The sequence below is a fragment of the Papio anubis genome, chromosome 16 (genome assembly GCF_008728515.1).
Source record: "Papio anubis isolate 15944 chromosome 16, Panubis1.0, whole genome shotgun sequence".
NCBI classification, from domain to species: Eukaryota; Metazoa; Chordata; class Mammalia; order Primates; family Cercopithecidae; genus Papio; species Papio anubis.
The window spans coordinates 48,952,743-48,978,588 of NC_044991.1; the positions used below are offsets into that span (position 1 = coordinate 48,952,743).

The following is a 25,846-nucleotide window of genomic DNA, read 5'->3' on the forward strand; positions in this document are numbered from 1 at the left end:
TTTTTTCTTTTTTCCCATTCATTCTGCCTTCTAAGTACACTTATTCTGTTTCTCTATCTCTCCTTCTTCTTCTCTACCTGGCATAGATTTGTTAATTGCATATTTCTGCCCAAATGTATCAGCAATAGCTTGACCTCAGTGATATGCAGGACCAAAATCATCGTCTTTACCAAAAGCAGCTCCTCCTCCTAACTCCTCTACTTCTCTCAATGGTACCATCTATCTCTGGGATTTGTCCGTGAAGTCTGAGTTACCACAAAGCCCCTTTCTCCCTAAGGCCCATATCCAAGCTGCCAACTTATTTCTATTCTTCCTTCCTTTTGACAATTTCCAACTTAATCCAGACTTCCTTGACCCTATCATTCATTAAACAGCCCTTTACTTCCCAAGAAAATAGATTACTATATCTTAACTAGGCATGGTTCCAGGGACACACTGATAATGAGGTGTGGTCTCACCTGCAATAACCTCATTCTCTGGTTGTTAATACTCTATCAACACAATGTGATAGGTGTGTTATAACAGAAGCAGGAGTGTCATAATTCTTACCTGGCCCTTAGCATGCCCACTTTCAATGAATTCTTCTGCCAAGACTATAATTTTCTTAAAACACTCCTTTGACTCATTTCCCAAGACCTTCTCAGGGTGACCCCAGAATTCTTTCCAGAACAGGAAAGATGAACTCCTTGCCACTCCCTATCAGCATTCTCCCTGCCCCCTTTCCCTCCAATATGGAATGGGCACCACCCAATCAAGGGATGTCTGACCAATTAGAATGGAAACCAATTAAAATAACCAGCACAGTTGTTTCCCTACACACTGGCTGATGACAACTCTTAACGATCTTTCTTTTCATCCACAGGTAAACACATGGAATTGGCCTTCAAATGCTCATTTGATAATTTTACAAACAAATAATCATGGATGCTAAACATCTACTTATGGGGGGAAATTATCAGTATGAGAATTTAGAAATGTCCAATAGTGATAACTCTGTTGGTTCATGAGCCCACTGCCTGTCCAGATAAGTACCTATGGGAGGGTCTGGAAGAGAGTGGGGATGAATTAGTTAACATCACTGTGTAAAAGGTTCTTTCCCACAAAGAACTTCGAATTTATATATTTCCTAAAGCTATAGATATTGTACCCTGTGTAATTAAGGCGGGTGCAGAAGAAAAGGAGCCCAATGGCTCTCTCTCACCTTTCTTGGCTTCCACACCAGAGGCCAGGGCAGTTGTGGTGGTTGGTCTGAGCTCAGAGCTACTCTGAGGGGTCACGTTTGCTTTGGTGGTATTGGCCTTTCCTTTCTTGTCATTTTTGGAAGTGTCACTGGGCACATCGGCTATGTCACTCTAGAACAGAAACATTTACATTGACACAAACGAATGTCACTCAAGGTCAAATATCTTGTACATTCTTTATTTTACTGTAAACTTCTACTATACCCTTCCTAGACTTCTACTCTCTTAAAGGCAAAGGATCCAGCCAAGGAAAGAAGATCCAACTTATTAACAAGCAGAGAATACTTTCTCTTTTTCTAGCTATTGGAGAGATGCTACATCCATTCCAAACTGAGGATTTTGGTAAAGATAACATTTAAAAACAAAGAAACAACCCACATGTGCACTGGAATGGGAGAAGGTTGGGATGCAAGGCTGGCAAACAGTGAAAAATCAATAATAAATGCCATTTTGACTGGGCATGGTAGCTCATGCCAGTAATTTCAATGCTTTGGCAGGTCAAGGTGGGAGGACTGCTTGAGGCCAAGACTTTGACACCAACCTAGGCTACAGAGTGAGACCCTGTTTTGACAAAAAAAGTAAAAAAAATTAGCCAAGCACAGTGGCACGCATCTGTAGTCCCAACTACTCAGGAGGCTGAGGTAGAGGGATGGCTTGAACCCAGGAGTTTAAGTTCATAGTGAGCTATGATCACACTACTGCACTCTAACCTGGGCAACACCGCGAGATCCCATCTGTTAAAAAATAAATAACTAAAAATAGAAAGCAATTATCATTAATTCACTAAACTGGGATAACTGGTATTTTAGTGTATCACAGAAACGTCCTGTACAGTACAGTTTGAACATTCCTTATCTAAAATGCTTGAGATCAGAAATGTTTTGGATATCAGATTTTGGAACATTTGCATATACATAATGAGGTATCTTGGGGAAGGGACCCAAGTCTAAACAGAAAATTCATTAATGTTTTATATACATCTTATACACAGCCTGAAGGTAATTTTATACAATATTTTTAGTAATTTTGTTCATGAAAGAAAGTTTATGCACAGTGAACCTTCAAAAAACAAAGGTATGACTATCTCATGACAGCACTCAAAAAGTTTTGAATTTTAGAACATTTCAGATGTTGGATTTTCTGATTAGAAATGCTCCACCTACATTTTAAACTTTCCTAAAAGCATAACAAAATGTTTTTCATTTACTTTCTCATGGGGAAGGGGTCCCCAGATGTGAGTTAAGCCACTGATGATGAAGTGGATTTTTCTGATGGTAGTCACATTTCATTAAACATGCCACACTTTTGTAGAAAGTCAACTATTGTTGAATTGATGAGCTCAGTTTTAAAATTGCTAATTCATTACTCCTTAAATTTGCTAATTCATTACTTTATCTTGCTTTTGTAAACACTGTTTGATAATGAAACTCCCACAACTTGGCCATCTTTAATCAACCATTTCTACTTACAGTTTCAATGCCCATAGCTCTCATTTGGTCTGCTCTCTTTTCTGTAATTGAGAGAAATTTCTTTGGATCTGATAAAGCATCCACAATATCTAGGGAAAAAGAAAAAAACCCAATGAGCTGTTAATTCTCTGTTTTACTGAAAATATTCAAGAAAACTCTGTTTAATAAACTACAATCCTGGATACCTGTTGTGCTTTCTGTTAACAATCTTTTCCTAGGACATAAGACACACTGAGGAAGGCACAGCTAGTTGCAGAAAACAAGAAAGGAGTAAAAGCAAGGGCCAAAGACCAGATGATGTTTTTATTGTCTCTTTTTTCCCTTTAGTTTTTCCCTATATGAAAGAGGCAGAGTGTCAGGACAAACCGAGTGAAGTGTGTGGGTTCTTGACTGTTTTTTCACTTGTGTGTGATTTTCAGCAAGTTGATTAATGTCCCCAGCCTCAGTTTCTTTATCTGGAAATTAGGGTGGATACCACCTGCCCTGCAGAATAATCATGATAATTCAATGAGATGATGAACATAAAAAGTACCTGAGGCAGGTAGGTCTTATTTTTTGATACAGAAGGATAATACATATTCAAAGTCAATTTTGGTTCCATGGTAGACAAAATGAAATCTTTCTCTAGTGTTTTCTCAGGTATAACCTGAACTTAAAAGACAGTAGAATTTCATATTTTATATTAATGTCATTTGAAGATTTCAAAGTACGTTCAGAGTTGCATATAATTGTGTACAATTTACTCTTACTATAGAAGGCAAAATTATTCTTGTTAACTTGAAACCCTCCATAATTTATACATTTTAAATACTGTGTAAGTTTATAAAATTTTCCCTAACAGAATCACCTTCCTAATTACAATCTTAGGATAACTCTTAAGATAACATTCTCAGTACTTAGGGCACATAATTCTCTCGGTTTCAATTTTTTTTCTTTTCCTTTTTATAACAGAAAGTAACATTTGCACATGGTTGGCCAGAGGCAGTGGCTCACGCCTGTAATCCCAGTACTTTGGGAGGGTGAGACGGTTGGATCACCTGAGGTTAGGAGTTCAAGACCAGCCTGGGCAATATGGTGAAACCCTGTCCCTACTAAAAATACAAAAATTAGCCAGGCTTGGTGGTACATGCCTGTAATCTCAGCTACTTGGGAAGCTGAGGCAGGAGAATCACTTGAACCCAGGAGGTGGAGGTTGCAGTGAGCAGAGATCGTGCCATTGCACTCCAGGCTGGGTGACAGAGTGAGACTCCATCTCAGAAAAATAAATAAATAAATAAATAAATAAAATAAAATAAAATAACATTGGCACGTGGTAAACATTCAAATATATAAAATGAAAAGTGAAAACTTTCTTTCCTGCTAATCCTATGCCCAGAAGGTAACTATTATTATCCATTTCTTGTATCCATTCAGACATTTTTTAAAACTCCAATTGGGTTCATAGTTTTCTGCACCATTTTTTAATGTCAGATATCTTGGGAAACAATCTCATATTGGCAATATAGCTCTAATACATTATTTATAAGGGCTGCTTAAACTTTCCATTCTCTGAACGGTGATAATTTCTTATAATTAATTATAATATTAAGATAATTTCTTATAACAATTTCCAGTTGCCTATTGGTAGACAGCTTGTCCTTTCAGTTCTTTGCTATTAAAGTATCATTGTAGTGAATGTCTTTGAACATTCATTGTAGGGAATGCCTTTGAACATTTCATAGCATACCTCCACATATATTTATAGAATAGATTCTTAGAAGTTAGAATGATGGGTAAGGGTATTTGTCCTATGGTAGTTATTGCCAAATTGCACTCCACCAAAATTGCATCACTTGATTCTCCCAGCAGTGGCATGTGAAAAGGTCTGTTTTTATCACCCATGATCCCAAAGAACTCTTTGCCTCTCAACAACAGCTGTGGAAAAATTAGCTCTTAAATCTAGCTCAGGAAAAAAAAAAAAATCACAGACAACAATTTTTGGCAAGTTAATATTCTAGGAATTTATTTATCTATTTTAAACTCTTTGTTATAAAACATTTCAAGTATACACAAAAGTGGAGAGAAAAGTACAATAACCGCTCATATATTTATGACAACCCAACAATTATAAACATTTGTTTGCCATGTTTCCTTTATATTCCTTTCATTTTTTCTCTTTCTTCTCTGTTGAAATATATTAAGGTGAATTCCATATATCAGAAGATTTAATTCCTAATAACTTGTCTCTGCAGCTCTAAATTTAGTTTGGAGCCAACCATCCCAATGCTGTATCCAACAAAATTGGCATAATTCTTTACTATGATATAATACACAGTCCATCTTAATATTTCCCCTATTTATAGTTACATTGTTTGAATCAAGGTACCAAATTTCATACTATGTCTCTGATAATTATGGCTCTTAAGTCAATTTTAATCTACAGCAATCCCTCTTGACATCTTTCATTAAGGGTACTTCTATGAGGTGCTGTGACTTTATATGCATCGCATTGAGGGATATAAAGGCTGGTTGTTCCACTTGTTGTGATGCTAAGATCCTTACGTAGGTTCAGGAGGTGGCAGCTCGATCTCTGCATTATACTGCTGCTATCTCTCTCCACAATCATTCGGTGAATCTCATGGCAACACTTTGGCTCCCAACATTACTTTTAGTGGTGCTGATGGTGCTGATATCTCTCTTCAGTCAGTAGTGTCTGGAGGAGACACAGGGTTTACCTTCATTGCTTAGAGAGGAAATGCAATGTTCGGAAGACTCCTTTGATGCCAATTCATGTCCTTTCTGCTCAGCATCCCTCTGCCCTGTGGTCACTGGTCACCCACGAGGTGATGCTGTGTTAGGAGAACCACATGGCTTTCTCACCGTCATCAGGATGCCACGAAGTGGGCATGACTAAGGTCCTTCAGCACATGAGGACACAATTTGACCAACCTAGACTTTTAGCGCAACTCTTTGTGCCTGACTCCCAAACGCCTCTTCCTGCCACTTGTCCACATCATTATGAGGCAGAGTGAGGTTTCACTTGTATCCATTAAACTTTTCTGCCCTTCTTTGCAGGAGATATACTTGGTCTATGCTTCTCTGTACACTCCCACGTCGGATATGTTTTGTCAAGTATCCAATCCCAATGGCCCATTTCAGTGATAACACACAGGACTGGGTGGGTAGGAAACACTCGCTAATTTTTAATGGCATGTAATCAGCCTGGGGGCCTGAAGAGAGTATATGGCATTTTTGAGGAATAACTGGTAGTCTTTTCCATAGGAATAACAGATAATACTTTAATTACTTAAAACAAGTTACAGAATCAATAAAGAAAGACATTAAAGAATGAAATGATCCTTCTATCCTAACCAAGCAATTTTGTATACTTTTGTGTAATTTTTGCACATGAATACATTTTTTCCACAGTTTATTTAGAGTTATATAACCTGCTTTTTCATTGATGCATATATTATATCTGCATAGTTCTGAAAACTATTTTTAGTAAATGGGTAATGTCACATTGATTTTCTATATCAAACTATTCCCCACTGGTAGACACTCAGATGGGCTTTCAATTTTTCTATAAAAAGATGGATTTAGGAATATCTTAGTACAAAAAATGATTTCTTTGTCATTTTATCAGAAAGTTCATGGTTCAGTTCAATAGTATAGCAGTTTATATAACTTATATGCCTGATAGGCATTCTTAACAAAATTTAGTCTTAATAAGCTTTAAAATAGTTATTGAAGAATGGTGAATGGAAGGAGTACTAAGAACATAAAGCAGAGACCGGGCACGGGGGTTCACGCCTGTAATCCCAGTACTTTGGGAGGCCGAGGTGGGTGGATCATTTGGGGTCAGGAGTTTGAGACCAGCCTGGTTAACATGGTGAAATCCCATCTTTACTAAACACACACACACACACACACACACACACACACAAATTAGCTGCGTGTGGTGGTGCACACCTGTAATCCCAGCTACTCGGGAGGATGAGGCAGTAGAATTGCTTGAACCTGGGAAGTGGAGGTTGCAGTAAGCCGAGATCATGTCACTGTACTGCAGACTGGGTGACAGAGCAAGACTCTGTCTCAAAAATAATACAAAATAAAAATTAAAAGAGAATTAAGAGCGTAGAGTAGATTGAATAGTGTCCACCAAAACTTCCATCTACCTAGAACTTCAGAACATGATTGTTATGTATAAATAGGGTCTTTGCTTAGGTTTTAGAAGAGGACTGAAATGAGATCATACTAGATGAGGGTGGGCCCTAAATCCAATCACTAGTATTGCTATAAGGAGGGAGAGAACATGGAGTCACAGGGAAGAAGGCCATGTGACAACACAGGCAGAGGCTGGAGTGGTGCAGCTTCAAGCCAAGGAATGCCAAGGACTGTCTGGAGCCAGAAAGAGGCTAGGAAGGATTCTTCCCAAGAGCCTTCAGAGGGGACATAGTCCTGCCCACCCCTTAGTCTCACGCTTCTAGCCTCCATAAATCTCTGTTGTTTTAAACCACCCAGTTTGTGGTTGTTATAGTAGTGCTAGGAAACTAGTGCAGAGGGAGAACAAGACAACTGTACATTTGATTGCCACAGTAATTGAGGGGAAAAAAAATTCACGACTTAAATTCTTGGGGATGCATCTTCCATACAAAGTCATGTGCTTAAGTGTACAAGGCAGGCTTTATCATTAAGACCATGGAGGGTCCAGCAGCCCCTGGAGACCTCCTGCTAGAATCCCAGTGGTTTTCCTCCTGTTTATGCCACAATGTCGTGGTCTCAGCTTCTAGGGCTGATTCTACACAATCCTGACCTAGCAGAATCCACATACTGTCTTGTTTGTCACAGCCAAGCTGTCTGAGATGCTCTTGTCAGCCATCTGCTATAGGATTATGTAGATGTCACCTAAATGATACAACAAAATTAGAGCCTGCTGAAGATTTATCCATTAGCTGGATAAATATCATTGCTTAAATCTACCTTGAATTACCAATATTAACAAATCTAGACACTGTTAGGGACATATGATGCTAGATCCTAACATCCTGACTTATTTGGGTCTTATTTTCTGAAACGTCTTATTTGAGAAGCTTTATTTGCAGTTAGATACTGTCTTTCTTTACTTTTAAGAAATTACAATATACAATAATAATGCAATATAATGTTCTTGAACAAAATGCAACAAAAATATGAAAAGTGTAAAGTAAGGTTTGTTCAAATCAAATCAGATAAGACAAAAAATAGATTACAAAAGGACTAAATGCCTTGAGCAAGGCTAAAGTTAGCAGGCTATTTGAAATGGATGCTTCATTCCTAGCAATTTCAAATAACAAAGTAGATACTTCTGGGACAATTATGTCCAATCCATGGCTCACAGGCCACATGTGGTCTAGCATGGCTTTGAACGTGGCCCAACACTAATTTGTGAACTTTCCTAAAATATTATGAGAATTACGCACAAACTTTTTTTTATTTTTAATTTTTTAATTTAATTTTTTTTTTTTTAAGCTCATCAGCTATTGTTAATGTTAGTATGTTTTATGTGTGGCTCAAGACAATTCTTATTCTTCCAATGTGGCCCAACGAAGCCAAAAGACTGGACACCCCTTTCTAGGATGTTTAATTTGGTCATGTGGTGGCAGGTGTTCATTCTGTAGCTGGAGTTATAGATCAATGCAGAAGAATGGCATTTGAATACCGGGGACAGTTCCGACAAAAATTTTCTGCCGAAGTGCAAAGGGCTCAGCATTAGGGAGCCAAGGCCCGTCTTGGCATCTTTAAGATAATTTTTCATTGTAATTCAGTTTCTCCACTGGCCAGGGACATACACATGTGAGACATACGGATAGGTAGATACGAAGAGTGCTGCATATCAAAAAAGGAAATTGATTTTTAATAGCCACATTTAAAATAATCTGTAATCAGAGAATGAAAAGCTGTACCTCAAATATCTCATACTTACCTACTTGTGTAACTGTACTTGAAAAATGGTATTTATTGTTTCCTTGCCTCAGCTCAGAAAAATAACTTGAGGAAGTGGTTAAATACATCGGGTATATTCTTGGCCAAAGTTTTGCATATTCAAGTAAACCCAGTATCTTTCTTTGGTGACAATATGACATTTCACTGGACGTCCTTCCTTTTATTGGGGAATACTGTGGCTGCCTATTTCCCGTTTAGTTTAGCGTTCCACAGGATAAATCACTGCGACAAGAATTCATTTTCAGTGCTGATTAGCATCCACTGGCAGGTGAGTAGGGCTTACTAGGAGGGAGCCACACTGTACATCTAACAGGGTAAAGACAGATGCATGCAAACTCCTGACTCTGCAGAACCCACAAGGGTGGCCCAAAACACCCTAGATTCTTGGAGGCCCCAGTAGGGGCTCCAGAACCTGCCTTTTTAAAAAGAAACCAGTCTGCTTTTTCTGATTTGGTTCTTTCATTAAGACTTAACTTAAAGCTTTACTTATGTGTTTTTAAAAACACCATCTATTTCTGGGCATAATGCCATTTCCATGAAGCTGGTCTCTCCTAGTAAAGACTTTCCATGTATGCCCTGCTTTTCCCCTCTCTTCCTCCCTTCCTCCCTCCCATGCTTCCTGACTTTCATACAGAGTTGAAAGCATCCATTTAGGTGTCTCTAAGAATAGAAATGAAGATAGCAATTCCTTAGTACAGACTTCCAGATGCTTACTCACTTTTCAGGAGAACTCGGTTGATTTTTGTTTGTTTAACCAATGCTTTTCAAATCATTGAGTGCCTCAGTGGCGAGCACTGCCTGCCCATGGCACCTACACTCCCCCTCCCCACCCCTGTGTGTTCACTCCTGGCCCAGGTTCCCTCCCGTTCCGCTCTACTATTTCTAATTTACCAGGAGGTACAGGCAGAAGAAAAATACTTGTTCCCCTATTAGCTGCAATGTGGTGCTGATAAAGAAAGGCAAATCCCAAATCTATGAATTTGTCTTAGTCCTTTGGGTTCCTACCAAAAGATTAAGCATTTCTCAAACTGCATTTCCTAGAATGGTAGAAAACACAGTAGGTGCTTGGGCAACAAGATCCTGTGGTCAAATAAGATTGGGAAATGCTTATGCTCTCTCCCTCCCCTTGGGCATTTACCGTACATCCCAGGAATCATGCAATAGATAAGCCTGTTTAAATCTGCTTAGTTTAGCAATTTCCAATGTATTTTACCATAATCTACCCTGCCCCCTTCCCCTCCAGAGCTTTTCTTCTTGAAGTCTAATATTTTCTGTAGTTCAGAAAGGGCCATAAGAAAGATATCATTGCGAATATGCAACTGGGTTTTTCAACAAACATTTAATAGAATATGACATTTTAGCCCCCGGAAGGAAGAGGACAGATGGAACAAGTTTAAATTGCATCAGGAAGTCCTGAGATTATTTCCCAGGAATGGCATCTTAATTAAGAACATTCTTCCTTTGGAAACATCTGATATAAGAAACAGCCAACTATCTTTGTGAAAATGGTTGGAAAGCAGCCCTATGAAAACGCTGGGCAGAGAAAACAAAAAAACACCTCCCCACCCCCCAGGATGTATTTTTAATAATAGGGAAGGTGGAAAGGGGAAATGTACAAAGAAATAGAGGGCCGCTTCGTCTTCCCTTACGTAAAACACTTGTAGAAGAGAAGGCAAAATTTATTGTTGCAGAAGTAATGATCAGCACCGCCGGAGGAACAAAGCGCTGGGAGGGTCATGAAACACAGCTGGGAGTGACATTTCCATACAATGCTGAGGCCCCATAGATTCTGGAAGCAAAGCTCCAACTCTCTTATTTGCTCCCCTCCCTATCACTCAGTAATAATAAGAGAAACACAAGTGACAAAACCCACCCAAAGCCACAGTGGGTGAAAAAGAAATACTGACACTCGTTTCATTGTCATTAGCCCTGGAACTGCTTCCTGTCTCCAATGGCAGTGTCTAACAATGATAAAGCCTTGCAATGGGCAAATGCCATCTACGGTGGCATTGTCACCTACAGATAAAGCAGCAAAGATAATCCCAGCACTCGGGAGTCTCATCTGATTTGACAAAGGAAGAATGCTCCTAGCACCCAATCTAGTACTTCTATTTGTGTATGACAGAGGGAGTAAAAGACAAGGTTGTTTTTCTTTATGTTTTGTAGCAAAATAATATTGAAAAAATTAAACCAAGATTTCATTATTCATCCCTAATTATCTGTCCTAAATGTTACCTTTTTTTTTTTTTTTTTTTTTTTTTTTTTTTTTTTTTTTTTTTTGGTTTTTTTTTTTTTTTTTTTTTGAGACAGAGTCTTGGTCTGTCATCCAGGCTGGAGTGCAGTGGCGTGATCTTAGCTCACTTCAACCTCCACCTCCCAGGTACAATCAATTCTTGTGCCTCAGCCTCTGGAGCAGCTGGGATTATAGGCACGTGCTACCATGCCTGGCTAATTTTTGTATTTTTAGTAGAGACAGTGTTTTTCCATATTGGTCGGGCTGGTCTTGAACTCCCGGCCTCATGTGATCCACTTGCCTCGGCCTCCCAAAGTGCTGGGATTACAGGCATGAGCCACCACACCTGGCCAGTTTTGAGAGTTTTTATGCTATAGAAACGAGAAGGAGAAGGAGAAGGAGTTGCACTCGAATTCCTGCCTCTGTTTCCTGAGGGGCCAAGAAAGATAACTTCAGTGTTTATCCATAACTAAATTATGGCCAACATAAAATGTAATCCTATACAGCTAATAAAAATATAAAAATATTTAATGACATGGAAACATATTCTAAAAAACAGATTAGAATTCCAAATGAGCAGTACAGTAAGATTTAATTTTGTTAAAAATGAAACAGAAAAGGCCAGGCGCAGTGGCTCATGCCTGTAATCCCAGCACTTTGGGAGGCCGAGGTGAGTGGATCGCCTGAGGTCAGAAGTTCAAGATCAGCCTGGCCAACATGGAGAAACCCTGTCTCTACTAAAAATACAAAATTAGCTGGGCATGGTGGTACATCCTGTAGTTCCAGCTATCAGGAGGTTGAGACAGGAGAATCGCCTGAACCCAGGAGATGGAGGTTGCAGTGGGCCGAGATCGTGCCATTGCACTCCAGCCTGGGTGACAGGAGCAAAACTCTGTCTCAAATAAATAAATAAATAAACAAACAGGAAAAAATGAGAATAGAAGTAAACAATAGCTGTCTCTGGGCAGTAGATTTGTGAGTGACCCTTATTTGATCCTCTGTGTTCTCAGAATTACTCTCTGATACATATTTTAACTACTTAACATTTTATAGAATATTTGTGGAGCAAAGTAATGAAAATCCACACTATCTTTCTTTAGCTAAATATAAACTAATGATGTATATTGATGAGTTTCTTTGTTTTCTAGGAAAAATTTAAAAAATTCTTTTTTTCTAGAAAACGCTGAGTGTGATGGTGCTGAGCTTCATTTTGAACTTGTTCCTGTGGAATGAACAGGGAATATCAATACTTCAGGGAACACAGACTATAGATTTCCTGCCTCACTGGTTCAGCACATAAATACACTGAGATGTGAATGTGGGGGTTTGGCTAAACAGAGAAAATATAAATATATTTTGAGTAAATCAAGAAGCTATAAAGAAGATCAGAGATTTGGAAAAAGACAGTTCTCATATTCTTCTTCTGTTATCTACAGGGAAGACCCTGACACCTCATAATGTCTGTCCCTGGTTTCTTCACTTATGAAATAGATGACCAGAGAATTTTGAATAAATTGTATTTGAATGTCAAATCTGGTTAAGGCATCGACTGCAGAATCTCATCATTGGTTCACAGAAATTTCAAATGCTTCTGATAAAAAGCAAGCAGCCACAATGACATGTTAGGAAAGAATACTGGCAGGACTAATATTAAAGAGATTAGTTTGGCTCAATACTTAAATACAACACTGCTAATAAGCTACATTGTAAATACAGATGTTTCTGCAGCACAGATCTCCCTGTGCTTACATCCATTCTGCACAACCTCATGCTTTTGGATCTCTTTACATAAAGCTCTTGGCATAAAGTAGAAGCTAAACAAATGATTTCTTTCCCTTTTCCATTCGAGTGGCTTAGTTCCCAAGAATGAATTAGAGTTTCAGTGGGAAGTTAACCCATGCAGAGGCAAAACTTGTAAATCTTCCATCATATGGGTTTACAACTATTTCTAAAATGTGTGAGGTATTCCACAGTTCCTGCTTTCTAAGCTCAAGTATGTGGAGTATGATTTAACTCATCAGCTGATGCCCCATGGCCACCACCGTGCTGTGTTGCTGGCAGGTTTCTGAGGTTTGCCATGGGCTGCTGCTCCTAAACCCACCACTGGTCTCCAGTGCCCTTTTCTGATCCTCTTACCCAGCCTCACAGCACCCCTTTCCAGGCTTTTTATGGGTTATTACCTCTATTACTGTATGTTGTAGCTTCTAATGAGCTTCCTTTTTTTATGAAAGACAAAGGAGAAGGAGGAAGGAGCCTGGACTAAGATTTTGGGATGGAAAAATACTCATAGCTTATTTTACTTTTTGACTCTGATATTAGACTGCTAAAGTTGTGGATTAGTTGCAGAAAATCTGCCCTCCAGAGAAGCATGCACTACTAAAAACAAACAGCAGAATTATCCCATATTCCCCAAACAAAATAGTGATGTGTTCCAGTAGAGTATAGAAACTATATCTGTATCTACAGACACCCCCCAGCAACCCCCATGTGCTCATATATTTCTGAGCCTTGCTATGTCATGCACTCTAATGATAAAGCACCTCACAAGAATGCTATGAGGGAGGTATTATTATTATCTTCACTTTGGAGGGGAGGAAATGAGGGGTTTGAGAGGTTACATCCTCTTCCCAAGGCCACCTAGCCAGCAGTGGAGAGTGAGGATTTGAACCCTTGGCTAATCGGATGCTGTCATCCTGCTGCACTATTTCCTTACGGATCAATAGACTGACAACGTAGAGGATCTTTGCTTTCTTTTAATGTTATTTGCTTAGATGGGGACCATAAAAAGTTAACATGTTTGCAGGTAAGCAAAATCCTATGATTTAATCTAGCTTTGGATTCTTCCCATTGATTTACCTTAAAGCATGTGGATTGATGACTGGGATATTTTATGAAATTGAACTTTCTTATGGATTTGAAAGAAAATTCAGGCAGGTTGATAGGTGAGTTCAATTTAAATCTTTTAATGATACTATTGATAAGATATCTATGATTTCACCTTATTTATGTCTTTATTCCCCTAATCTGACTGTCGGTGTAAGTACACCGTTCACAAAATGTGTTTGTAGAAATTGATAAACAACGTAAAATTACAGTACTTTAAAATAAGAAAGGATTTTAAAGATAATCTAGCTTTGCACTTTCATTTCTTACTATGAAACCTGAGGTTATGATGTATTCTTGATGTATTCAAGGTGATCAGGGTTGGCAGCATTAGCAGGAATAGATAGTATTATTATTGTTTTTTAAAGCATGGGCAAGATGTTTTATAATCTTATAATCTAGGACCTCATCTATATCATATTCTGTACCCAAATGTCTTACCTCCAAATCCATCAGGCACGTATGTTTTAAGAACAATATTGCAGAAAATTGTTGGCAGTGATAATGGTTTATTTCCCTCATTTCGAAGGGAAATGTGTCGGTATCCTGCTTGGAGGCCATCAAGCGGGAGGATCCTCTGGCCAATCAGCTTGTTGTTATCATCATACACTGCTATTCTCAAGACAGCCAGGTCTGGCAGGATCACCTGCGAAAAGAGAACGGGAATTTTCACTGATTTTTCCAATGCAGCACCCAAGAACCATGACTCTAAGGAGTGTGGACCAAATCCATGCTGTTCTTAAATGTTTCCTGATGGTGAAAGTAAGTCCATGATCAATCTGCATTCCCAAAAATGTACTGCATGAGCTATCGTGCCCAAAACACTGAGAAAAGCAATTGGAACATGTTTCCTGGAAATTATCTCATGAAAAATGTTAGATGAAATGAATGTTAAAGATTACTGCTTCAACCCTTGTGATTGATCCTTGTCCCCACCCATATAATGGATGAGAAAAACGACACACTGAGAAATCAAGCCACTTTCCTTGATATCAGTGACAGAGTGGTGTCTGGGAATTGGGGATCTTGAGGTCTAATCCTGTGATCAAATATCTGGCATGCTCCTGACGTCTATATTTGTTTGTTTTTAAGAATATGAAAGGTATCTCTGAACAAATGCTTCATGCATAAGAGATAACTTTTATATATAAATTTGGGTCCTCCTTGTTTCCTGGACTCCTCAGTTTTCAGCAAATGTTGAGATATCAAATAGAGTAAGATGCGGTAGCTAGAAACATTAACATACTTTGATTCTAAGACACCTACTCCTGCCATCCCCAAACTGAATACATGAACATAAAATCTGAGTTCAGATGGCAGAAACCTGATTCAGTTACAAAATAGCAACATTACAAAAAGGGTATCCAATGTGTTTAATCAGGAATGCCTTTTTATTTGCTAAAAGCAACCAGGACATCTTACTTGATGTGAGTGCTATGTTTAGAGCTAGACAATGGATGGTTGCCTTTTTACATCTGGAGGCTATAATTTAATTCCAGCTTAATGAAGATGAAGAGGAAAAATCACGGCAAATTAGCCAATTCCCTCTCTCTTGCTCCCTTTGCAGTGAATAGAGGGTTGGGCTTTGCCATTCTTGCCATGTGAGATTAGTGAAAAATACAACAATGACAAGAAAGAAAAAGTTTTTAAAGCGCTTGCTAGCAGTGAAAAAAACTATTTAACTTCTGGAGAACAGAGAAGGACTCAGAATTGGCATCTTGTTTCTAGTGCCAGAACTATTATATATAAACACTAAGTTGGGTATTTCTTCATTCATCCAAAACATAAGAATACCTGAGTCAACTTTCTCAACTTCTAGAAATGTGAATAGGGATTATTCACTATGCCAAAGAACACTAGCCATACTGTGTTAGTATGTGCTAGAGCACTAGCGCATCCAGCTGTAACAAATTGGAAATACCAGAGAAGGAAAAAACCAAATCATAGCTGTGTATGTAATTTACACCATATCCTGACAGGGACAGAGAAGAAGACAATGGGATGCAAAGGTTGCGCGGATAACGGGATTCACATCCCAGGGTAAACTTAAATGTCAAAATGGCCTGTTTCATCAAACCCACGTTGATCTCCCTTCATTTGGTTTCTGTAAGCCAGTTACTCTATTCTGAAATGGATAATCCCTATTTTGTTAAGGCAAGAAGCCGATTATCTGTGTTGCATGATATACAAATGGAGCAGAACCAGCTGGAAATCTTGTGCCTAAAGAAGCAGCAAGAAATCATTTTGGTCAGCATAACAGAATAAGTAAGAAAGGTAAGTGAATATTCTTGGAGACAGCACTGTCAACATGTGGATTTTCCACTGCATCTTCAATAGACAAAAAATAAACCAAGAGAAAAGGTGAGTAAGAGATTAAAAACTGAACATGGGAAAGAATGGCTGTGATTGTTTTTAGGATCCAACACACAGTATTAGGAGAAAAAAGTAAAACACTAACAACAGCACAAGAAGGACAAGACCTGCAAGTAGGCAACAGGTACCACTCTTTCTGGAGACAGGACCATGCCAACTGACCCATGCACTGACGTCTACTGACCTAAATTTTGGAGCGCAGCATCTTACCTGACTACTTGGCTAAAGAAATAGTGTAAGTTACCAGTAACTTCCAGGGTAGGGAAGAACTCTCTAGTGCGCGATGGTGTCCACCAGCAAGGACTCATTCTAAAAGATGGCAAACCCAGAGCTGAGGCATTGCCATGCAAGAGATGGGCTCCTCCAAGGAGAGAGGAGAACCAAAAGGAGAGCGGGGCCAAATGGAACCAATGATCCTATGACAGCTACAGAAGTTAGCCATTAGGAGAAGAGAAAAAGAAGATGTTGTCGGTTGAATAAATGCCTCTGTATCGTGTAGCGTCTGTGAACTAAAACATGGTTCCCAAGTTAGTAGAGTAAGTTTGACATGCTGAAAATGTCCTACCTTCCGAAATACGAAAGACTCTTCATTGTAAACTGGATTTAGTCCATTATTCATAACCATACGAGTTCGGAATTCCTTACGTATAGTGTCAGTGGGCAACCCATACATATCCACTTCTACATAGGTGCCAATTTTCTTATCTGATAAGAATTGACCTGATATAACCTGCAGCAGCACAGAAATAGAGCAAAGAGAAATAAACTCTGTGTAAGCATCAGTAGCAAAAAGTAATCAGGAAGCAAGAAATTCTGTCTTTTGGGTGGGAGCAGGAATTTCAATTATCTACGGCGATAATGTATTCATTCCTATTAAACCAAAATATTACTGAACAACTACTATAGGCAGAAAGACCCCAACTGTTTCAAGCAGATATTCTACCTTCTAGAACTGTCTAGAAAAAGAACAAAGAAAAAAAATATGAATCATAATACAAATAAATAGTGTCCACGGCCTCTTCATCTCACATAAGTGTCTACACCTATGAAATGAAGTGATGAATTCAGGTATGTCCTAAGACCCTTCATAGCTCTGAAATTCCATCATGCCATACTTATTAATGATTTCTTTTAGAAGTCTTGAAAAGAGACACACAAAAAAGTGAAGTTAGAATTTGTCTGTTGTTATTGATATTGACACTGGTCAGCTAGGACAGTTTTACATATTTGTAAAGACGATAAAGCTATGGAGAGACGATTTTTCATTTAGTGTTTAAATGACTATAGCCATTTATTAGGGTCTTTTGTTTACATTATTTTCTAGCTAACAATTTGAACCAGCTTTTTTGAGGTATATTTGACATACAACAAATTATATGCATTTAAAATGTACAATTAGGCCGGGCATGGTGGCTCATCCCTGTAATCCCAGCACTTTGGGAGGCTGAGGCAGGTGGATCACCTGAGGTTAGGAGTTCAAGACCAGCCTGGCCAACATGGTAAAAACCCATCTCTACTAAAAATATAAAAATTAGCCAGGCGTGCTGGTGGGCACCTGTAATCTCAGCTATAGCTGCAGGAGAATCACTTGAACCTGGGAGGTGGAGGTTGCAGTGAGCTGAGATTGTGCCACTGCACTCCAGCCTGGGCGACAGAGTGATACTTGGTGTCAAAAAATAAAAAACGAAAAAATAAACTGTACAATTAGATCATTTGGGACATATGAGCACATCTGTGAAACTATCTCCATAATTAAGATGATAAACATTTGCATCATCACCCAAATTTTCTTTGTGCCCTTTTGTAACCCATTCCTCCCTGCCCTTTTTTCAAAGGCCAGCACTGATTTAATTTCTGTCACTATAATTTGCATTTTCTAGAATTTTGTATAAATGGAATCATGTAGCAGGTACTTTTTTGATGGTGTCTTTCACTTTAAGTAGCTAATAATTTTACTAGTGAAAAAATGTGTCTCATTTTTTAAAAAGGGGGTGGAATCTTAAGTCAAGGTTGTGAGCAGCACAAGGATCTTGCAATTTAACATGAAATATTTTGTAATTTATTTCAAGGACCACTTGCATATACATTTATACTACCTTGTGATGAGCAAGGGCCTTACCTGCACTGAGCAAGTGGCTGCAATAACGCCATCAACAGGAGTTTCAGAGAAGGGGTCAAATGTTCGATCAGGCCGCCTCATGAAATCTGGTTTGAGAAGGTACCTGGTAGGACAAAAGCACAGAAGTTTATTAGTAGGTTTTGCAAAGACTAAAACACTCGCTAGTTGAAACAATGAATGGATGCTTCCTTTTCTCCATCTGTAACACAGCAGCTAGGCTTTTAAGCAGAGAGTCCTAAGGATGGAAAAGAACATGCCTGCCCTTATGAACAACCTTAAAGAGCTGCTGGCTTAGTGGCAGGCTTAGTGGCATCCAGGACTTCCTGATCCTATCATCTTCTCTGGAACTTTTTTATTCCCTGGTCCCCTTTAAGTGCTTTTCTCTATATGTATAAAATAAAATGCAAAGAATAACAATGAAAAACCAATTATATTAGCTATAATTATCAAAATATAAAAATATGTGATATTCTACCTCTGTTATTAATTGTACTTTTAATAATGCATTAAATTATAAGATCTAATGGTAAGATCTAATTAGGATGACAATAATCTCAAAGTACAAAAATATTTTGAGACAGCTGTAACAACAGTAATGAACTATGACAATGTCTGTGATGAGAGAGTCACGGGTATCACTAATGTGACTGTAGGTTGTTGTCTACATTCACAATCAAAGGAAACTGACATTTCAGCTAGAGGTAGGTGAAAATAAAAATAAATTATTTCCCCATTTCTAGTAGAAACAATTAGGCAAGAAAATGAATTAAAAGGCATCCAAATTGGAAAGAAGGAAGTAAACCTACTTCTAGTCACAGATAACATGATCCCATAAATTAAAAAAAAACTCTAAGGAATCCACTAAAAAAACTATTGGAATAAATAAATTCACCACTATTGCAGGATACCAGGTAAACATATAAAAATTCAATTGTATTTCTATAGAACGACAATGAACAATAAAAATGCAATTAAGAAAACAATTATATTTATAATAGCAAAATATAAACTACTTAGGAATAAACTTTTTTAAAAAAATAAGTGGCTATACTTTGAAAACTACAAAACACTGTTTAAAAAAATTAAAGAAGAGCTAAATAAATGGGAAGATATCTTGCCTTCATGGGTTAGAAGACCATATTGTTAAGCTGGCAATATTTCTGAAATTGATGTGTGAATTCAGTGTAATCTCTATCAAAATCCCAGCTGCCTTTTTTTGGTAGAAACTGACAAGCTAATCCTAAAATTCATATCGAAACTCAAGGGATCAAGAATAGCCAAAACAATGTAAAAAGAGAGAACAAAATTGGGTGTCTCACACTTCTTGATTTCAAAACTTATTATAAAACTACAAGATTTAATCAAGACAGTCTGGTACTGACAAAGAAAAACACATAAATCGCCGGGCACGGTGGCTCACGCCTGTAATCCCAGCACTTTGGGAGGCCAAGGCTGGCGGATCACGAGGTCAGAAGATCGAGACCACGGTGAAACCCCGTCTCTACTTAAAATACAAAAAATTAGCAGGGTGCGGTGGCGGGCGCCTGTAGCCCCAGCTACTTGGGAGGCTGAGGCAGGAGAATGGCATGAGCCCAGGAGGCAGAGCTTGCAGAGAGCTGAAATCATGCTACTGCACTCCAGCCTGGGTGACAGAGCGAGACTCTATCTCAAAAAAAAAAAAAAAAGAAAAACACATAAATCAATGAGACAGAATCAAAGTCTATAAATAAATCAATGAACCTATGGCCAATTGATTTTTGACAAGGATGCCAAGACCAATCAATGGGTGAAAGAATAGTCTTTTAAATAAATAGTGACAGGGTAACAGGATAGTTCCATGCAAATAAATGGATGAGTAAGTAAAACTGGATCCTTACCCTATATCATATACAAAAATTAGCTCAAAGAGGATAAAATAACTAAATGCAAGAGCCAAACTACAAAATTCCTGAAAGAAGCCATAAGGACAAATCTTATGACCTGAATTTGGCAATGGATTCTAAACATAATACTAAAAGCACGTGCAACAATACATTGGATTTTCTGTTGAAAACTTTTATGCTTCAAAAGACACTATCAAGAAAGTAAAAAGGCTAGTCACAAAAAGGAAAAGAATTGCAATTCATATATCTGATTAGAGGCCTGTATCTAGAATACATAAAGAACAACTCATCTAGTTTAAACAATGGTCAAGTGATCTGAACAGACATTTCTCCAAATAAGATACACAAAAAACCAATAAGCACATAAAAAGATGTTTAACATCATTAGTCATTAGAGAAAAGAATATCAAAACCACAATGAGATATCACTACACATACACTAGGATGACTATAATTAATGAGTCAGATAATAATAAGTGTTAACAAGGATGTGGAAAAATTGGAACTCTCATATGTTGCTAGTAGGAGTGTAAAATGATGCATTCACTTAGAAAGGCAGTCTGGCAGTTCCTCAAAAAGTTAAACATAGAGTTACCATATGACCCAGTAATTCCATTCTCATGCATATAACCAAGATAAATGAAAACATATTCATACAAAAACATACAAAATATGAACATTCATAGCAGAATTATTTGTAATAATCCAGAGATGGAAATAACCCAAATGAATGGACCCAAATGAGTCCATCAATGAATGAACGTATGGCGCAAAATGTGGTATATTCGTACAATGGAAAATTATTCAGCAATAAAAATCATAAGGTATTGATACATGTTACAACCTGGATGAACCCTGAAAACACTATGCTAAGTGAAAGAAGCCAGGCATGAAAGGCCGTATATTATGTAAAATCATTTATATCAAATGTTCAGAATAGGCAAATACAAAGACAGAGGGTACATTAGAGTTCCTATTGGGAGACCAAAGCTAAAGGATACAGATTTTGAGGCAATGAAAATGTTCTGCAATTTATCCCCACTATACAATGCCTGCCCCTCACGTCCACTGGGTAGTGGTCATATAATCACACCTTGTCCAGATTCCATAATTTCCCTGAAACATATGTCAAAAACCTTAAGAAATTAACGTTTTATCAGAAATAAGAATAACCATAGATTTAAAGAATCCAAACTATAAGTAGTATATAAATGAAAATAAAAGTACTTTTTTTCCCAAAAGTAAAGGTTTGCTTTTAAATGTAAAAGAATCAAAATTAGGGGAACTCAAAACTCTAAATTTCCTTAGAAGCATAACTTTTATGAATTTCAAGTCTAGATGATGTCAACTTCATTATCTTTTAAAATACAACCCAAAAGGGATCCTGAGTCATGATATTTTTTCTTTAAAGTTTAATGTCACTTTTCTTAGTTTTGAAAAAGTCACCATTCATTGTTACCTTCTAAGTCTGAACAAACAACAAAGTGTTAAAAATATTCCCTTACATTTGATAATCTAAAAAGGAATCTTTAAGAGACAACACTGATTTTTTATGAAGAATATAGAAATTTACACAATTGTTGAAATGTTAAAGGTGATTTTGGACACTCTTGTCTCCAAGAGAATGCACCTCACAATATTAATATAAAAGCTCTCTAACCATATAGAAGAGATTATCTTCTGTATTCATGAAGTTTTAGATTTGTAGCTTTTTTTTGTGGCTAGAGTTGGCAATGAGAAAATATGGTGATACAGCAAAAGGTAAAGAATCAGAATGGAAAGTAGGTGAGCAGCTACAATACTATGCTTGCATCTCGGAAGGAAGCCCACCAGCTTTCTCTGGAAGGAAAACCGACACAGACTGCGGGGGGAGGTAACGATAGTGGTTCTGGCTTTCAGGAGACGGGCAGCATTTGGACCTCAGCAGTGGCAAATGAGGGATTTTGCCTCCTGAGGAAGGTTGGGACTTGGATGAATCCAGAACTGGAGTCACCTTTCCAGTCCTGAATCTCTCTGGGAAGGAGTGTCCAGAGATTCCTCACTTTCCACAGTCCTTTGTTAAAGATCAAGAGCCCCTTCCCACCCACCAAAATAAGAAACGGATCATGGTGACATCTCAGGGTCAAAAACATTCTTCCACATCCCCCCGTTCAAATCTGCATGGAACACTCATCTGTGAAAGAGTGAATTGATCCAAAATGAGAAATGGCAGGGGAAAAGGGCAAGAAACCCATATCCAATTCTCCAAAGCAGGCAAGCTCTGGTGAAATGGGTTCATTTTGTATACTCGAAGAGGGTAAAACAGAGTATGTAGAAGCTTGTCAGGACCATGAGGTAAGTCCTGGTCTGGGATAGGACACTTAGCAAGCTTTCTTTGAAGGTCAAAGGAGCATCTGTTCTGGGTCCAAGGCGGTCTGAGAGAGCAGCAGAGGTTGCCTCTCATATCCCTGGTGGCTGTCAGGGTGCAGGGACCTGGGGTATTGATAGGGAAGCTGAAGCCAGAGTCTGGCACCAGAGCTGGCTATGCAGATGTGCTAATTGTGCAGCTGTACGGGGCCCTGAATTCAGAAGGGCCCACACTTGGTTCAATGCTTGGTTTTACGCTCTGCATCCACCATCCTAAAATTCTCAGGAGCCCTTCATTTTCATTCTGCATTGGGCCCTGCAAATGACATAGATGGTCTATTTGGTGCTTACTGGTACAGAAAATAAACTCATTCCAGACATCTAGGTCTGTGTGATAGGCACAGGCACAAGATCAAAGCCAATGGCAAGGCAGGGATCCAAGGATTCTCTGTGGACTGTGTAGGGCCTTAGAAGGCAAGAGAGGGCGAGAAGAAGGGTTGCCAACCAGGTGGGTGGATAGGAGCCCCAAGAATGAGAAAATGGGGTCATAAGGAAACACATCCTATTTCATCACACCTAAGATGCCATCAGTTGTCCAACATGCCATTTTATGTAGCTGCAAGAAAGCAAAATGACTGTTGATTATAACTGCAAGTTGCTATGCATTATAAGACACATTCCAATTTGAGGATATTATACAGTAACCTGCTTTATTTGCAATTTTGCTTTCTGAGGCTTCAGCTACCCCTGGTCAACTCTGTTCTAAAAGTATTAAAATAGAACCTAATATAAAAGTTGGAAAATAAAACTTTGAAATAAAAAATCGATTTTAAAAGATAGAACACCCAATAGGAAAATGCGTAGAAGTTCTTCACAACACAGAATACCGAAATAGCCAATAAACATAAAAAAGAGAAAAAATTAAGATATTTTGAGACCACATTCACATAACTTTTATTACACTATATTGTTAAAACTGTTCCATTATTAGTTATTGATGTTAATCTCTTACTATGCCTAATTTATAAATTAAAATTTATCACAGGTATGCATATATAGAACCACAGTATATATATGTTGGGATTGGTAGTTTCAGGCATCCACTGGGGTTCTTAGAACGTATGGCCTGTGGGCAAGGGAGAACTGCTGTGTAAAAATGACCTCGGAATCATAAAATGACATACTATTTTGATATCAATCACCCGCTTTCCTATGAAAGCCTAAAAAGATTTTAGATACTAATTTACACTATTTTGTTTCATTTGCAATTAGGGAAATGTCTTCCATTTTTCCATCTTCAAAAACGAGACTGTTAAAAGCACTGCTCACTTTCCTGGTTACATGCACACTTACTCGGCCCAGTGGTGTGCCCTCCCACAAGATCGGCCAGGGAGCACAGAAGGGGTTCCCAGGGGGATTTCTGACATTTTGCTACAGTTGCTAGATCCTAGGGGTGTTTGTGTACTTTGCACACTGATGTTCTACATAAAACAGGGATTGTTTGCCTCCACAGGCCTCCACAGAGGCACAGAATGCCTCTTTAAGAAATGCAGTCCTCAGACTCAGCCCAAAGGGGCAGTTTTTAAAAGTCTTTGCAGGCGGGTGGGAGAACCACAAGTGTGACACAGTGAGAACCATGCAGTGCCCCAGCTTGCCCGAGCACCAGGGACAGGAGCTCCTGTGCAGCACTGGGCCCCACATCTACCATCACCATGGAACACAGAAGCATGCAGGTGAGGGCAATTTCTTCTTTTTTCCCTGCCAGTGACAGCCTTTGCCACCAGCTGGGTGTATGGGAAGGGGAATTAGGAGATTAGAGAGTCAACGGTATCCCTAATACTTTATCAAGCTGGGCTGCCCCACTGCACGGGCTATTTTTCAGCCTTTCTGGTGAGGTGTATGCTTTTAGTCACATAGTGTCCAACACATCAACACAGAATTCAGGCTAAAGTAGTAACAGTATCCTTGTTTGTGAAGGTATTTTAAAATAAATGAATGCATTTAAAAATGACCAATGAGGTCAGGCATAGTGGCTCACACCTGTAATCCCAGCACTTTGGGAGGCCAAGGCAGGCAGACTGCCTGAGCTCCAGAGTTCAAGAATAGTCTGGGCAACATGGTGAAACCCCATCTGTACAAAAACTACAAAAACTAGCCATGTGTGGTGGTGGGCACCCCCAGCTACTTGAGGGGTGGAGGAGGGAGGACAGATTGAGCCCAGGATGTCAAGGTTGCAATGAGCCACGTTTGTACCACTGCACTTGAGCCTGGGTGACAGAGCGAAACCCTGTCTTAAGAAAAAAATAAATAAATAACGGTGGAGAGAGTGAGATACTGCACATGCTAATGATGGCTAAGCAGAAACTCTAGGAAAAACAAACCAAACATAGGATTGTCAGGACTTTTTTTTTTCTTTTTCTTTTCTTTTTTTTTTTTTTTTGAGACGGAGTCTCACTCACTGCAAGCTCCGCCTGCCGGGTTCACGCCATTCTTCTGCCTCAGCCTCCCAAGTAGCCGGGACTACAGGCACCCGCCACCTGGCCGGCTAATTTTTTGTATTTTTAGCAGAGACGGGGTTTCAGTGTGTTAGCCAGGATGGTCTCGATCTCCTGACCTCGTGATCTGCTAGCCTCAGCCTCCCAAAGTGCTGGGATTATAGGTGTGAGCCACCGTGCCCGGCTGTCAGGACTTTTTTTAAATACAGAAACAATTCTACTCCCTGCATCAGGCCCAGCTGCCAGGATTCCTCATTGCATGTTGGACAGCTGATGGCACCTTAGGTGTGATCACTGAGGTGGGCGAGGAAAGTGCTTTAAGCATCACTGGGCCACTGCACGGTTCCAGAAGTGAGCACAGCCATGCCCGAGGGGTCCTGTAAGAGCCAGGAGTGCCAAGGCTGCCTCCCTGGGGTCCTTAAAGGACGACTGAACAGAGCACTCCTTGAATTTTGTAATATCTGTGTGTGTGATTGATCATAGGGCCTTAAGCTTTTCTTAAATCTCACTTTTGCACAGAAATGTGCAGTTCCTGAAGTACTTTTGTACACATTCATTCAACCTGAGCTGTTGTAAACTGTTAAAGAAAAAAAATGTACCCAAACACTTGTTAAACATGGTAAAGTGGACTTTATTCAAGGGGATAGGGAGCCGTGGCGATAGGTATAAGGGCTCAAATCTAACCTCAACCAGCATACATGGAGATTGAGAACCATGGAGCAGGGTAAGGGCCAGCAGATGGAAAATTTCTGTGAGGAAACATGAAGGATAAAGATTTCTGGCCAAACTGACTTGATAGGATTATTGCTGAAGGCAGGCCAAGGTGACAGGATATCCAGG

At 39.0% G+C, this 25,846-nt stretch overlaps 1 protein-coding gene across 19 annotated transcripts in view; it reads right to left on the minus strand.

Moving 5' to 3' along the window:
* Positions 1-25,846, minus strand: part of PLCB4 (phospholipase C beta 4) — a 419,746-nt gene that overhangs the window by 48,015 nt on the left and 345,885 nt on the right. For all 19 annotated transcript variants that reach the window (XM_021921227.1, XM_021921224.1, XM_021921225.1 and 16 more), the window contains 5 exons: positions 18,283-18,385; positions 16,729-16,893; positions 14,232-14,436; positions 2,711-2,799; positions 1,202-1,352 (listed from right to left, as the gene is read on the minus strand). In XM_021921227.1, the coding sequence (XP_021776919.1) occupies positions 1,202-1,352; positions 2,711-2,799; positions 14,232-14,436; positions 16,729-16,893; positions 18,283-18,385 (713 nt within the window). The remainder of the gene's footprint in view (positions 1-1,201; positions 1,353-2,710; positions 2,800-14,231; positions 14,437-16,728; positions 16,894-18,282; positions 18,386-25,846) is intronic.